A 14,273-nucleotide genomic window follows, 5' to 3' on the forward strand; every position below is an offset into this window, starting at 1 on the left:
CGTTGCGTTTATTTATAAGCATAAAACAATAAAACAAGGATGCGAAAAAATACAAAATCATATTTAATAAGTGAGATATAAACATAGCATTGTGTTAGAAACATTAATTTAATATATTTTGTGTTATTTTTGATAGAAAAAAGATAAAAAATATTAATAAAAGGCACCATTTATATTTTTATTTTATTATTGTCTCTATTAAATTTTAATAATTATATTTTTTATAAATTTTGTATGAGGAATAAAATGAAAATGAATTAAATTTTTTTATAATTTCTTTCATTTTATATTTATTTATCACTAAGCAAAATATAAAACACTACTTTTAGTTTCTTTATCTATTATGTCGTATTCTCAATATAGACATGATTATTTGCTATTTTTCTTTTTGTAAAAAAACTTTAAACACCCAATTTTTTGTTTTAGTAAATATTAGATTACTAATCATGGCCATATTTTTGGTCCACAAAGTTAAATGGGCCTGCCCCAAAACTAGCGTTTGTTAAATGGGATCCAAAAAGCGATTCTATAATAAGTCCAAAAAACAACGATTATATAAATAGCTGAAACTAGGGTTTATCTCACAACGGTGGAGCTGCAACAAGAGCGAGAGAGCTTTGAAGCTTAGGCCGCCTCCTTCTCCTCTTCCTCCGCCACCACGTCTGTGCCACAAGATGGATTCTGGGATTAAGCATGCTGTTGTTGTGAAAGTTATTGGCCGTACTGGATCCAGAGGTCAGGTGACTCAGGTTAGAGTGAAGTTCTTGGATGATCAGAACCGTCACATTATGAGGAATGTGAAGGGACCAGTTAGAGAAGGTGATGTTCTCACCCTGCTTGAATCTGAAAGAGAAGCAAGGAGGTTGCGTTGAAGTGTTTTCTTTTGTTGCCTACAAATGCAGTCAAAGTAATGTTGCTTTGAGTTTTGTTAGTCAGTGAATTCCCAATTATATTGCTTTCTTTTTATGTTTTTATTGGACCTATTTTTCCATTTGAATTTTGGCTTAATGTGTATTAGATTGATATGAGAGTATGGATTAATGTGTTTTGATTTCTATATAGTGTGTTTTTATATTTAATTCTCGATCATACATGTGGCCTAAAGTCTTAAATATCTGCAACTCAGCCATATAATGTAATGATTTTGTTACCCCCCTGAAACAGTTCAATATCTTCAACCAGTTTGTATGGGTTTCAGTTTAGTACTTCAATTTATTCTATTATCTCAATCTTAGTCTTAACTCCTTACTATTCCTTTTGTGGGATTCAAGTTTTTTAAAATGGATTTGTCACTTGAGTGGATATAACATTAATTTGACAAAAGGTCTTTACAAATATTGATTTAAACGATTCTTTTAACTATAATCATTACCATAATAAGTGAGAGTAAAATAATTTAATTTGATGAATAATCAAACTTGATTAGAGTAGCTTAATATTTGTATGAGATGTCAATTTCTTCCATGTTATGATCTACATATCAATACATTGTTAGTATGCTAGTATTTTATACTTTTATTTTCCTCCATTCCAAGTGTTAGCATGATAAATTGATAATAATGTTGCCTAGCTGGAATTTGTTCGAAGGCCTAATGTGTTAAGGGTCAAGATTGTAGAATTGGGATAAAAAATATAAGCGTTTCTTGTTTATTCCTTAAAAATATAAGTGGTTGAAAATTGTATTGTCATCATATCCGCTTAGTTACAATTCCGTTCTAACTTGAGATATAGTTAGGAAAATGGTTATATTTTAAAATTCGAAAAAGTAATCGGAAAAAGATTTAAATCTAAATAATGCCAAGTTATATATGTCTATATGGTTGATCCCAATATTAGCTCGGTTTATAAAGGTTTCCTCCAAAAGAGGTTATAAAAATATATTGTAAGCTCGAGAAGAAAGATATGTTCTAATTTTGAGATATATCACTATATTCACGTTTTTTTTATTTGAGTTAAGCGGCAAAATATCTTTTACAAATACTCCTGTTATTGTGTTCAATTGGCTTACCACTGAAGTATTCCTCAACCAATGAAAGAGTGATGATCTACCCCGTTAATTTCCATGATCTCACCACATTTTAAATTAATTTTTTATAGTTAAAGTTTGTAATTATATTTTTATACAATATAAAAATTTATAATAGATCTTTACTGGTTGTTATTTTTCATAAAAATACAATAGTCATAGAATATTTACTTTTAAAATATCCTATAATTCATCTAAACACAAAAATGAATATTTAAAAAGTATACATTCTTTTAGCAAAAAATAGTTAAAATGTTCTAATTAAAAATTCTAATATAAAAATTTAATTACAAATTTTTAAACCATAAAAATTTAATTAAGAATGTGATAAAACTATAATGAACTATACAATAATCTATTCATACAAGAAGACCACCAAAACCCGGTAAGAAATTTTTAGGGTATAAGGATGGTCTTTGTCTTGGGAAAAGCCATCTTATATGGGCCGACCCTATGATTTATCCACAAAAACAATTGTTTGAAGTTTTTAAAACTTTAATGGGCCTAGCCCAAAAATGTTATTCCTTAAATTCTATAGAGTTCTTGGGATTCAGAAAACAATTTTATAAATAGCTTAAAACTAGGGTTTATCACACTACAGCGGAGCTGCAACAAGAGCGAGAGAGCTTCGAAGCTTAGTGCCGCCTCCTTCTCCTCAAGTTCGTTCCACTTCTTCCTTCTCTGATTCCTTCAACTTCTTCGATTTATCTAACCCTAACTCACCCTATCTGTTGAACAATTTTCTCTTCAGCCATGGCTGCTGCTGCTGCTCCTCCTCCTCCTACCGAAGTTGATTCCACACAGCTCGACGTTAAGCTCTTCAACAGATGGAGCTTCGACGATGTCCAGGTCCTCCATTCTCATTCCCTTCCGTTCTTGTTTTCCGTTTTCGATCTATTAGAATAATGTAGGTTCTGTAATGGCTTTTTTGAGTTGAATTTTGTTCTGTTATTTTGTATTTATAGGCATTAAACAATATCTGAAATGTTAGATTTGTTTTGGAATTCTGTTTTTGTATTCAGGTGACTGATATCTCCCTGGCTGATTACATTGGAGTGGTGCCGTCGAAGCATGCGACGTACGTTCCCCACACCGCCGGTAGGTACTCGGTGAAGCGTTTCAGGAAGGCACAGTGCCCGATCGTTGAGAGGCTCACTAACTCCCTCATGATGCATGGAAGAAACAACGGGAAGAAGCTTATGGCTGTTAGGATCATCAAACACGCCATGGAAATCATTCACTTGCTTACTGACCAGAACCCTATCCAAGTCATCGTTGATGCCGTTATCAACAGGTAGTGATTATTTGTCTGTAGATCTATGGATTTTTATTGCTATGGTTTACTGGATAAATTTGTTAATGGCTTTATGCTAGGCGAATGTGTAGTGTTGTATGCGATGAAATTGCGGGAACTGAAGATAATTGTTCTTTATTTTTGCTGTTTTGCCTTAAAATTCTGCTTGGTATTGTGTTTTGGATTCGGAGAATGGAATGAGGATTATTTGTTTCCCTATTGGTTTGATTGCTTGAATGATGGCTATTTTGTATTAGCTCTATCTGACCATTCTCCTTGTCCTTTATGCATTGTTTGATTTGAAACTTTAATGATATACGATATTATCTTGTTAATTGACTGAAGAATAAAAGAGCATTAGTTTTTTATGTAATGTTTTTATCTTGATATGTTTTTATATGGACTGTTATTTTAACCTTTCTTTGTTATATTCATGTTTTAGTCTGATAGAATTGGGAGAATGAAATGATGTTTAGTTGTTTTCCCTATTGGTTTGATTGCCTCAATGATGGCAACTATGTATTAGCTCTATCTGATCATTCTCCTCACATCATTTGTTATTATTGCATAATTACTTAGTTGCAGTTGAAAATATATCTAGTTTGGAAATTTGATGCGTTTTTATTTTAACTTTTTATGCTACTGGCCATTGTTTAAAATGTGTAATTTTTAAACAAAAAAGTCCAACCCGATATAATCTGTACTGCTGGAGAATCAAATGATGATTAATTGTTTCCCTATTGGTTTGATTGCCTGGATGATGGCTTCTTGTATTAGCTCTATCTGATTATTCTCCACATATAATTTGGTTTTGGATTTTGTTGTTATTACTTGGGTGATTGACTATTGCTTTTGCACTAGTGCATTCTGCTGTTATTTCTGTACTGTGTAATTTTGAAATGAATTTCAACTTGATGAAACCTTTAGTACAGGAGAATGAAATGATGATTAATTGTTTCCCTATTGGTTTGATTGCCTGGATGATGGCATTTTGTATTAGCTCTATCTGATCATTCTCCTAAATTATAACTAGTTCATGGGATTGTAGTTTTTCTCCCCTTCTCTGGGAAAATTTTTTGCTTTGTCATGATTGATTATGTAAAATTCTTCTGTGGAATACATTTTTTTTAACTTTTAAATTCGGGTTGTTGCTTGAATTTATTAAAGTGCTGACATTTCACTAAATTCATGTTTCAGCATTTTCATCAAAGAGAAATTCTTTGACACTATTAAAGCTGACTTATATGAATTCTATCATTTTATTCAGTGGTCCTCGTGAAGATGCAACTCGTATTGGGTCTGCTGGAGTTGTTAGGAGGCAGGCTGTTGATATCTCGCCTCTTCGCCGTGTCAATCAGGCCATCTATCTTCTAACAACAGGTGCACGAGAAGCTGCTTTCAGGAACATTAAGACAATTGCCGAATGCTTGGCTGATGAACTTATTAACGCAGCAAAAGGTTCATCGAATAGGTAATCTATAATTTAAATTTAAGTGCAATTCTTTGTCTGTGTAGTGACAAGAAAGTTACGTTATTACATTTACTCTTCATCATACTAATGATTGCTGAAATTAATATTTCCATTTCAGCTATGCTATCAAGAAAAAGGATGAGATAGAGAGAGTCGCCAAGGCTAATCGTTAAGCAGCTTTTGGAAGTAGCCTTAGTGATGAGAATTATTTTGTTTTGTTTTTTCAGCATCATTTATTAAAAAAAGGTGTTATTCCCAAACAAAACAAGGTGGATATACTTTTGCGTATGGCCTTTACTTGCTATTATTTTGCTGGATTTACATGTCATGAACAATTTTGTTGCTTCGAGATTTTTGTTTCCAATGTCAGTAGTCAACTAGAGTTTCTTGCCCCTGCTTTCTTTAATTATTACGAAATTGTTTAGTTTATCCCTCATGGATTTCAAACCTTGACCTAATTTATAATCATAGTTGTTCATGGGGAAAAAAGTTCATCATTCTATTGTGACAAAAGGTGTGCCCATTGATTCATAATCATGTCGTTAGAATCAGAACTACAAAGTTGAAGTTATAATAGCAGGAAACGAATAATCTCAAAGCAAATGCCTAATGACTTTTCAATTAACTTAGTCTTTAATCTTACCACGTGTAACGAATTGCTGCCAAAGAGCACATAATAAATTTAAGTATCTAATCTTTTTTTTTGGACTTGAAGTATCTAATCTGTTAATCAAAGTAGAAAATTAAAAAATGGACTTTCAACTGAACAGATTGTTTTGTAACAACGTTTTCAATACAGGCTTATCGAGTGGTATAAGAAGTTTTTAAAAAAAGATGAGTTGCGTAATTTCAGTTAAATTGACATTGATGTCATTTGATTGAAACCCATGTATAAATAAAAGTTGTCATATTTTCAATTTTTATAATTTATCAATAATTCAAAATAGTTTGACAGTAATTTGAATCATAAATAAAACATTATTCCAGGGCTGTAAAATTACATCTTTACCATATAATTCACCTTATTCCAGATGCTATAGATTAAAAGTCTAAGTGTAATAAATGCTTTTTTCTTTTCATAATTAGCCTTGCTTTTATTTACCTCTTTCAACTCGTTTAGTTTGGTCGCTTAATTTTCCCTCTCTTTTGCAATGTAACTAACTTTGAGAAGAAAATTTTCCCCAAGATTTAGCAGTTGGCAAACCTCAGAATTCTTCTGTTTCAAATACTCTTTTTAAGTACCTATGTATTCAATAAAGTAAAGGAACAAAGTAATAGAAACCTGTTTCTTAAATATTGTCTTATGAGCAATGCTTAGCAAAACTATTGTTAAAAACTTAAAATTGTAAAAATTAAAATTCCTTGACTTGAATAAAAAGTTTCGACGAGTTTAACAAGGTTTATTTTCTTAAGACGAGGTAAACTACGATTAATTAATTTAATTTAATTTGCCCCATTTGAAACATATTAGAAAGTTGGTAAGCGTACGAGGCTTCTGGAATTGTTTGCAGTTGGATCAGATCCTCCGTACGCAACCACGAAGCAAGGAATTGAATTTCACAGATTTGAGAAGCTGAATCACGAAATCAGCAACTGAACTCTACAAACAACTCAAACTTGTTTACTTTGGTGCATGCCACGACCCAGAAACATGCGTCCCAATATCGTTTCTGAGGTTACCTCTTCTCTCTTCCATTTCTTCCTCTCAATTTCAAATGAATTAGGTTTTGATTTCAAAAATTATTAGCCAATGTGGTAGAATTTGTAAAATTGATATACTTTGTGGACGCAGGCTGGGGTTTCTACTAGGTTGAATCAATATTGGGAAAGCATTCCGTTCCTCACTTCTGCTATTGTGGTTCTTTGTGGAATTATTTACTTGGTTTGTTTATTGGTTGGATATGATTCATTTGCTGAGGTATGCTTTTTGCCGTCTGCTGTTGTATCACGTTTTCAAGGTAAATCATTTTGCTTCGAATCGTTTTGTATTTTATTGATTTGATAAAGCTTATAGTCAGTTAATTGATTTAGTGGCTTTTTGAATTCTCAGCTTGAACATGTTAAATTCAATTCTAGAAGGTAGTATAGGCTTGGCTTTAATTCTTTTGCTGTAATATTGTTTCTCATTTGTGGTTGCTTTCATGTTATGATTTTCGGATGGCTGTGCTTTGTTTCTGTTTTGCATGCAGTTTACAGGATTTATACCTCCATTCTTTTTCATGGTTCGCTGCTTCATGTTCTCTTCAACATGATGGCCTTAGTTCCCATGGGATCTGAGATGGAGAGGGTCATGGGTTCAGTTCGCCTGCTATATGTCACGATTTTGCTGGCCACGAGCAATGCTATATTCCACATTCTCGTAGCACTGCTGGTGGCACACAATCCTATTCAATCGTCGGAATACTTCATGAATGAGTGTGCTATAGGCTTCTCGGGAGTTCTGTTTTCCATGATTGTTATTGAGACAAGCCTGAGTGGAGCTCAATCTCGGAGGTTGGTTATATAAATATTGCTGGTACAGGGCATTTACCACTATTGAAAAAGTCAGTTTAATATGTTAGTAATCACCTTTTCCTGTAAGATAATTTGGTTGAAACCACATATAGGGATATATTCATGCTACTTAAAATCAGATAGGAATATTATCATGGAGTAGAAATGATGCAAATGAGTAGTTTTAGAATGTTATCTCCAAAGTGAGAGATTTAGATACCAAGTGTAACTATGAAATCTATATTGTTTTATAAATAGTCACAACCAATTTAGATGGAGATGTTTTTCCTCACTTGTTTTTCACCATAAAGACAGTATAAACTTGATATATCATATATCTGATATCTTAACATCTGAACTATTAGCATTTGCTAGTGAATTTATTAACATTCTATTTGAATTCTGCAGTGTTTTTGGCTTGTTTAACGTCCCGGCAAAATGGTGAGTATGATTTTTATTTTTGGGATGATTGCTTCATCTTGTTGATTCACTTTTATGAAAAATTGGGCATTTCTGCTTTAGGTATCCATTCCTTTTGCTAGTGGTGTTCCAGCTTCTCATGGAGAATGTCTCACTTCTTGGACACCTTTGTGGCATTATATCTGGGTTTGCATGTCAGATTTCACTATTTCTTTTTTTAGCATAATGAGTGGTTCACCTCAGGTTTTTATATTGCCGTGTTTAAATTTTCAGATACATATGGCTTGTTCAATATCCTAATACCTGGGACATCTTTTTATTCTTCCATTGAAGCTTCATCCTTGCTTGTACGTATCTTTATATGTCTGAGCTTTTTGTTTCCATTTATTGCCAATTTGCTGTCTATGTGTTTCTGCTATCTGTCCATGTTACAACAAGTTGTAATTTTTATGTTCAAGAGGAGTTGGTAATAGTTTTGTTATACCAGGTGTGCATGTATGTATTAGCTTGCATTATTCTGTTAAATGATTGGACTTAGCAAACTTATTTTTATTCTCTTGGTATGTGACTTGCTTCCTATATTTCCTTCTATTATCGAACATGAATGTGTTTGACGAATTTGTCTGGCACTGCTTTGCTTGATTGGTGAACTCATGTTGAAGATCTTTGATATGCTAAATTAATTCATATAAACACAATGTTTCAGCAAATATTGATTGACTCTATTGTAGCAACAAAAAGTACTCAAGTAATTACTAATGTAATTCTGAACTTTATATTGCCTCAATTAACTACTTGATTGAATTGATGACATGGATTGATTCACTGAAAAAGTTGTGATTGAATTGCACTATAAAACATCTGCATTAAATCTTGGTTTCTTCTATATTTTTTTGTTTTTAAATTAACAGAAATAGAAAAAGCATCAAATAGACATTCACCTCATGAAAATATATGCGTATATGCGATATATGTTAACCTTTATTTGTGTCTATGTCCTATTGACTTTCAGTCATCCTGTGTGAGACGTCCTAAATTTATTGTTTGCACTGGGGGAAATACTTCGGGTTATATCCCTACACATACAAGCCGAAATTCAACTTCTGGGTAAGTACTACGGTTTCCAGTTTTCACATTGCACCATGCCAGTGGCACTGGTGTATACTAAGCCTTAAATTAAATCTATGCTTTCTTGGCAGTGGAATACTTTCTGGAAATGTTTGGAGAAACCTATCATCATTGATGCCGCAAAGAGAAGTGTCTGCTCAGGTATGCAAGTTATGTTGTCTTAGGTGTGCCAGTGGACTACTTGCTTGTTGGCATGAGCTTGGTTGCTATCTGAATATAAGTATGAAGTTGTGCAGAGTTCATGTGTGCATTATGTAAAAACAATGCAGTGAATAATCATTGTTTCGTAAATACATGTTTATTATAGGCTTAACAGTCTCTGTCAAAACTAGTCTGCCTTTATTTACTTCCCGCAACTCTTTCACTCAATTTTTCCTTCTCTTTTGTTGTGTAACTAGTTCTTGAGAAGAGAATTTCCCCAGGATTTAAAGCAGCTGGCAACACTCAGATGGATTCTTTTGTTTTCAAATACTATTTTTATCTTATAGTTGACTTCTGATTATATATATATAAGATGATTATGTACTTTTCTTATCTTCAGAAGTTTACTTCATTAATAGGAATGTGTGAAATGTTACATACTTGCTTGAATGAACAATTCTAATTATGAATAACTAAATTGGGTTTCTTCTCTCATAAGAAAGAAGTTATTTTGTTGGGGCTATGTCAAATTGGATTGTGATGTTGAAAGCTTAAACTGTAGTATACCTGACCACTTTCTCTACCCTCAATACAATTTGTTGTCCATTGCTAGTTTCTCTATGCATTCATGGCCATGTTATTCTCAATAAAATTTAATTGTATTCGGTTGATACCTTGAAGCCAACTGAGGACAGTAGGTTCCCTGGGAGGGGAAGGACCCTTGGTTCTGGTCAAGGTCAAGCAGCTTCTGCTCTAAATTCAGATTCAAGTCTTCAAGCTAGACTCTTGGATAATAGCAGCCCTGATCAACCTTTAGACTCATCTGCTCACAGCACTGCTCAACAGTTATCAGGAGGAAGGTATGAGAGATAGTGTTGAGCATACTTGATAACTTATGGTGGTTGCTTTATAAGCAAAATTTCAATATGCTGAGTGCAATCATTTTGTGTCAATACTAAGATGCTTATGGTGTTAAGTGTTTGATAATTTTAATAGTGCCCTTTACTCTCAAATATAATGGGAACTATGCCAAAATCAAATTACAATATTTCTCGCTTGGGCCAATTAGTGGTTACTATTCTATATTGGGAAGTTTGTGTTGTTGAGTGTTGACCTGTTTGAATGTTCACTGTATTTTTCCGATTCAATTCAGGAATTCAGCTGGTAATGTAGCAACAGTGGCTGCTAATGTTCCACAGCATCAGGTCCCTTTACATTCCATTGTTACTAATCCTATTTTCTTGTGCTTCATTTGGGTATTTGATATTCATTATGTGGTTCATCTGCAGGGTGCAACTGCTTCAGAAGAGGAGATTAAGAAACTGGTATCAATGGGCTTTGACAGGGTAAAAAACTATTTCTAATTCTTTTCCAAGATCAAGAAAATAACCTGAAACTCTGTGGCATAATTATATTCACACGTCTGAGAATAGGGTTATGAGATCAATTGTTTAAAGTTATACTGTTGTTCAACCTTGGTCTGCCTCTCATATTTATTGCTGGTCTCAAAAATAAGTTCAATCTACTTTTTGACCTAAAGAAAGAATCTGGTTGAACAATATGTGGTGCTGTTGAGTGTTGTCAGGTGATATATGTAATTAAATAACTCACCATCATATTATATTCTCAAATTTGGTGAGGTGTGATTCGGATTATGTGCACCAAATGTAGATTAAACCCTACAAATAAGTTCTTTTTATTCATGCATTTGTGTTTGGCTGCTTTCAGACACAGGTGGAGGTAGCACTGGCAGCTGCTGAAGGTGATCTTAATGTGGCAGTGGAAATACTAATGAGCCAGCAGGTCCTAATCTAATTCACTAATTTAATTTCCTGTTTTATTGAACTTCTTGATTATTTTATGGACTCCTTCATTTTCAAATTTCAGGGTTAAAATTGCAAGGCTGTTTATGTTGGATTCTGAGAGAGACTTGGCTAACACTGTTAATTGATTATCTTACTTATCTCTTTTCATTTCAAACACTCTGTGTAATCATGACTCTACCACCACTAACACTTCACTGAAAATCATGCTAACACCAATTAGCGGAGTTGAACATATGTAGACAGTATACAAATGTTGGATATGATATTTTCCTTCAAGAGAAGATTGTTTATAGCCAAATTATGAGCCAGTCTTTTTGTACAATTATGATTTCCATTTCAGTGAATAGTTTTACTTATCTAAATTAAATTAATAGAAGCAGAAACTAACCTATTAGTAAATAAGTTATTTACCATTGTTGAACATTTTAAGTTTTATTATATTAGTTAATTAATATTCATTGAGCCTACAATCGTATTTGAGTTTGACCATCTCAACAGAGAGCTCTTAACTGTAAAATAAATAAATAAATAACAAACCATAGAGAGCTCTTAAAAGATGTTGGTCTCATAATATAATGCTTAAAGTTCTATATGGGAAACTACAAAAGTAATATCTTGACAAAATTAATCTCCAAATATAAAAATGAGGTGTAATTTCTAAAGCATGCTGCAGCCTGCAAGTTCCTTCATTGAAATTTCCTTTTTCTTTTTATTATTCAAAAAAAAAAATAATCTCATTTTCTGGACCCTATTTGTGATGTAGCAATGGTCCCATTTAATTGTGGACATTCATGAATCTCAAGTTTCAATGTAATTTTACTACAAAAACGTCATTCCTTACATTACACGATGATGTTACAAGTTACAACACGGTTGACTTGACTTACATTCCCATTCTCCATTCACCTTCTTCTCATTCCACTTTCTTTTCATATCTGCCTTTACAGTTTTCATATCCTTTACTTTACTTACTCACAATATGAGTATTAGTTTTGAGACATTCACGTGGAAAATCCAAAACTTCTCTAAACAGAACACCAAGAATCTACAATCCAAGGCTTTCCGTATAGGACATCATAAATGGTAGTAGTACATACACTTGTTTAATGTTAATTACTACAACTCTTTTAATTTCGTTAATTATGGTGTGCTTCTTAATTATCTTAACAGGAGGATCCGTTTGTATCCATTAAGGAGGGACGTTAACCATTTCTCGTTGTATTTGATGGTTGCGGATTCTCTACCGGCTTATGGTTGGAGCAGAAACACATATTTCAAGTTGGTTCTTACAAATCAGGTTGATGCCAACAAGTCAATTGTAAAGGGTACACACATCCCTTTGTTTTATTTTCTTCTCCAACTTTTTAAATCCATCTTATGTGGTTGTCACTATATACATACTTAAGAGTGTGAATCCTTTAGTTGGAATACTTGAGATTTGGGAGATGAGAACAATAGAACTAAAACGGCAACAAGAAAGATTAGAAAATATAATAATGCAACTTTTCAAGGCGCGTATTACACACTCTTTTAGGATTAATTCGCCCCCACCAATTTAATATGGTGTGCAAAATAGGTTTCTGGCGAATTTCTTGCAAGATACAATGAAGAACACTTTTCTGCACTCAGTCAAGCCTTACACCAAATGATAGTTTACATAATGATATTTTCTATTCTTTCTTCTACGCACAAAAAAAAGTGTTGAGAATTGAGATAGAGTTACCACAAATAAGTATATGCAACATGCAACAACTCACTTATAAATAAAAACATTTATTTTAGAAGATATAAATATTCAATGAATTACCATCTTTTAATAAGTTGCAACTTTTGAATAAGTCACAACTTCATGAAGAGATGTAACCTTTTAAATATAGTTTTTCACATATTTTGAAAATATATCTCTCACATTTAGATTTCCAAACTTTGTTGAAGCAAATTTTCAAATTGGGAATTCGCCATTTGTCATCTTACATGTGAGACTCATTCGTTTGTCTACACTCAACAACAGAAAATGTATCTATCACTCATGATGTTATTTTTATTGGATCATGGAATTTTAACACCAGCTGTTTGTAAAATTTCCCCAGAGACTCAGCAGAAGTTCAATGGAGGATATCGCAGTTGGGGCTCAACATTCCTTACCCTCAGTGACTTCTATGATCCTAACCAAGGGTATCTAGTCAATAACACATGTATCATTGAAGCTCATGTTTGTGTTTCTGATGTTCCGCCTCATGCTATCAAATTAAGAAAAACCAGTAGTAGCATTAGTCCAGCAAGTGACTCTATCTCTATCTTGCTTGATGATCAAGAAACAGAATCAACAGATGGGAGCGAGACACTTACTTCCGCGACCTGCAGGTCTAGTCGAACTGAAGATGAAGATGAATGTTCAGATTTAACACTAAAGGACATCATAAATTTGGACAGTTTTGGTAAAGAAGAAGCATCTTTTGTTCCATTGGTGGAAGATGCCTGCATGTGGCATCCTGATCTAATACAGAGCCAGAGGAACCGAAGCGAACGATTCAAAATATGGGCATTCACGTCTTTAGGCCAAGTTCTGCATTTCCTCAAGACAAGCAAGGTGAAGGACATGGATGAAGATGGCTGTAATTATCTGAAAGGTTTATGGGAGGAGCTTGTTAGGTCCTCAGGATTCAACTTAACTTGGTTGGAGCCTTATGTTCAATCTGCACTGGGAATGAAGTCTCATTTGGAAAGAGCAGCGGGTATGGATGATTTAAGTGACAATTTGGTTGCCATTGAGATCAAGATGAAGAATCTGAGGGGAGAACTTGCTGCTGCAGAAGCTGAGTTTGTGGAAGCAAGGAAAGCTTTGGCTGAGGCAAGAAAAGGTTACAAAGAGATAGATATGAATGATGTGTTAGGCTATTCCATGTTTTAGGAAAACAATAGTGTTATTTAGACCCTCTTCATTCCTTATTCATCCACTTTTAGTCCCAAATCATGGTGGAGGATAGAAAATTTAGCTGCCTTCTATGTTAATGTTGCAATTGTGAGGAGTAGTGTATGAAATTAGTCTCACATTGAAGAAAGTAAAGAAGAGTGAGGAGTTTATAAGATGAGAAACCTATTAATTTACTACTTTAAGGTTTTTGAGTTGGATGTGGTATTTTCTCATCTTATGTTCTCTCACAAACATTCTTGGTTGGCTATGAGGAACTCTCAATAAAAATCATGATATTCATTAACTGATAATCATGTCATGTTATTATTCTAAAATGTGAATCCTAAGTTAAGTTATCTTTTGTGCATAAATAGAATTACTCATCTCATATCCGTGTCCAACCGATAAGTAGACTTGTTATAATTAAGGTTCTACTGAGGTAGTAGCATTCAAATTCAAATATATTTAAATGGTACTAGTATGACTTTTGTGGTGCAAAACAATTAACTCAGCACCTACTTTTCATTTTAATTTATGCACATATAATTCTAGTTGATTAA

General features: G+C 33.3%; 4 protein-coding genes and 4 non-coding genes across 11 annotated transcripts; all 8 read left to right on the forward strand.

Moving 5' to 3' along the window:
- The first annotated feature begins 573 nt into the window (after positions 1-573).
- LOC130935597 (40S ribosomal protein S28-like) lies at positions 574-1,089 on the forward strand. Its single transcript, XM_057865412.1, has one exon. It carries the CDS (start codon positions 675-677, stop codon positions 870-872), a length of 198 nt encoding a protein of 65 aa, XP_057721395.1. The 5' UTR covers positions 574-674; the 3' UTR covers positions 873-1,089.
- A 1,443-nt stretch (positions 1,090-2,532) lies between these two features.
- On the forward strand, positions 2,533-5,220 carry LOC130932732 (40S ribosomal protein S5-like). The gene is made up of 5 exons (XM_057862140.1): positions 2,533-2,685; positions 2,778-2,875; positions 3,049-3,320; positions 4,588-4,791; positions 4,910-5,220. Exons 2-5 carry the CDS (start codon positions 2,780-2,782, stop codon positions 4,962-4,964), a joined length of 627 nt encoding a protein of 208 aa, XP_057718123.1. The 5' UTR covers positions 2,533-2,685; positions 2,778-2,779; the 3' UTR covers positions 4,965-5,220.
- Positions 3,511-3,593, forward strand: LOC130938682 (small nucleolar RNA Z102/R77). Its single transcript, XR_009069839.1, has one exon. It is a non-coding gene; the product is annotated as a small nucleolar RNA Z102/R77 (small nucleolar RNA).
- Positions 3,779-3,862, forward strand: LOC130938680 (small nucleolar RNA Z102/R77). Its single transcript, XR_009069837.1, has one exon. It is a non-coding gene; the product is annotated as a small nucleolar RNA Z102/R77 (small nucleolar RNA).
- Positions 4,032-4,113, forward strand: LOC130938681 (small nucleolar RNA Z102/R77). Its single transcript, XR_009069838.1, has one exon. It is a non-coding gene; the product is annotated as a small nucleolar RNA Z102/R77 (small nucleolar RNA).
- LOC130938679 (small nucleolar RNA Z102/R77) lies at positions 4,255-4,336 on the forward strand. The gene has a single exon (XR_009069836.1). It is a non-coding gene; the product is annotated as a small nucleolar RNA Z102/R77 (small nucleolar RNA).
- A 1,004-nt stretch (positions 5,221-6,224) lies between the features above and the next one.
- LOC130933073 (rhomboid-like protein 15) lies at positions 6,225-11,097 on the forward strand. Of its 4 annotated transcripts, XM_057862582.1 has the most exons (13): positions 6,225-6,466; positions 6,584-6,749; positions 6,981-7,284; positions 7,693-7,725; positions 7,807-7,898; positions 7,978-8,051; positions 8,717-8,811; positions 8,904-8,973; positions 9,655-9,833; positions 10,127-10,178; positions 10,263-10,319; positions 10,702-10,776; positions 10,861-11,097. In XM_057862582.1, exons 1-13 carry the CDS (start codon positions 6,425-6,427, stop codon positions 10,864-10,866), a joined length of 1,245 nt encoding a protein of 414 aa, XP_057718565.1. In that variant the 5' UTR covers positions 6,225-6,424; the 3' UTR covers positions 10,867-11,097. The 4 variants fall into 4 exon arrangements, with proteins under 4 accessions (XP_057718565.1, XP_057718563.1, XP_057718564.1 ...); XM_057862580.1 differs by having other exon boundaries at positions 10,127-10,319; XM_057862581.1 differs by lacking the exon at positions 10,861-11,097 and having other exon boundaries at positions 10,702-10,788.
- Positions 11,098-11,618: 521 nt separating this feature from the next.
- On the forward strand, positions 11,619-13,993 carry LOC130933075 (MATH domain and coiled-coil domain-containing protein At3g58410-like). The gene is made up of 3 exons (XM_057862585.1): positions 11,619-11,882; positions 11,970-12,124; positions 12,890-13,993. Exons 1-3 carry the CDS (start codon positions 11,779-11,781, stop codon positions 13,708-13,710), a joined length of 1,080 nt encoding a protein of 359 aa, XP_057718568.1. The 5' UTR covers positions 11,619-11,778; the 3' UTR covers positions 13,711-13,993.
- The last annotated feature ends 280 nt before the right edge of the window (positions 13,994-14,273 follow it).

Source organism: Arachis stenosperma, chromosome 6, assembly GCF_014773155.1.
Source record: "Arachis stenosperma cultivar V10309 chromosome 6, arast.V10309.gnm1.PFL2, whole genome shotgun sequence".
Lineage (NCBI taxonomy): Eukaryota > Viridiplantae > Streptophyta > Magnoliopsida > Fabales > Fabaceae > Arachis > Arachis stenosperma.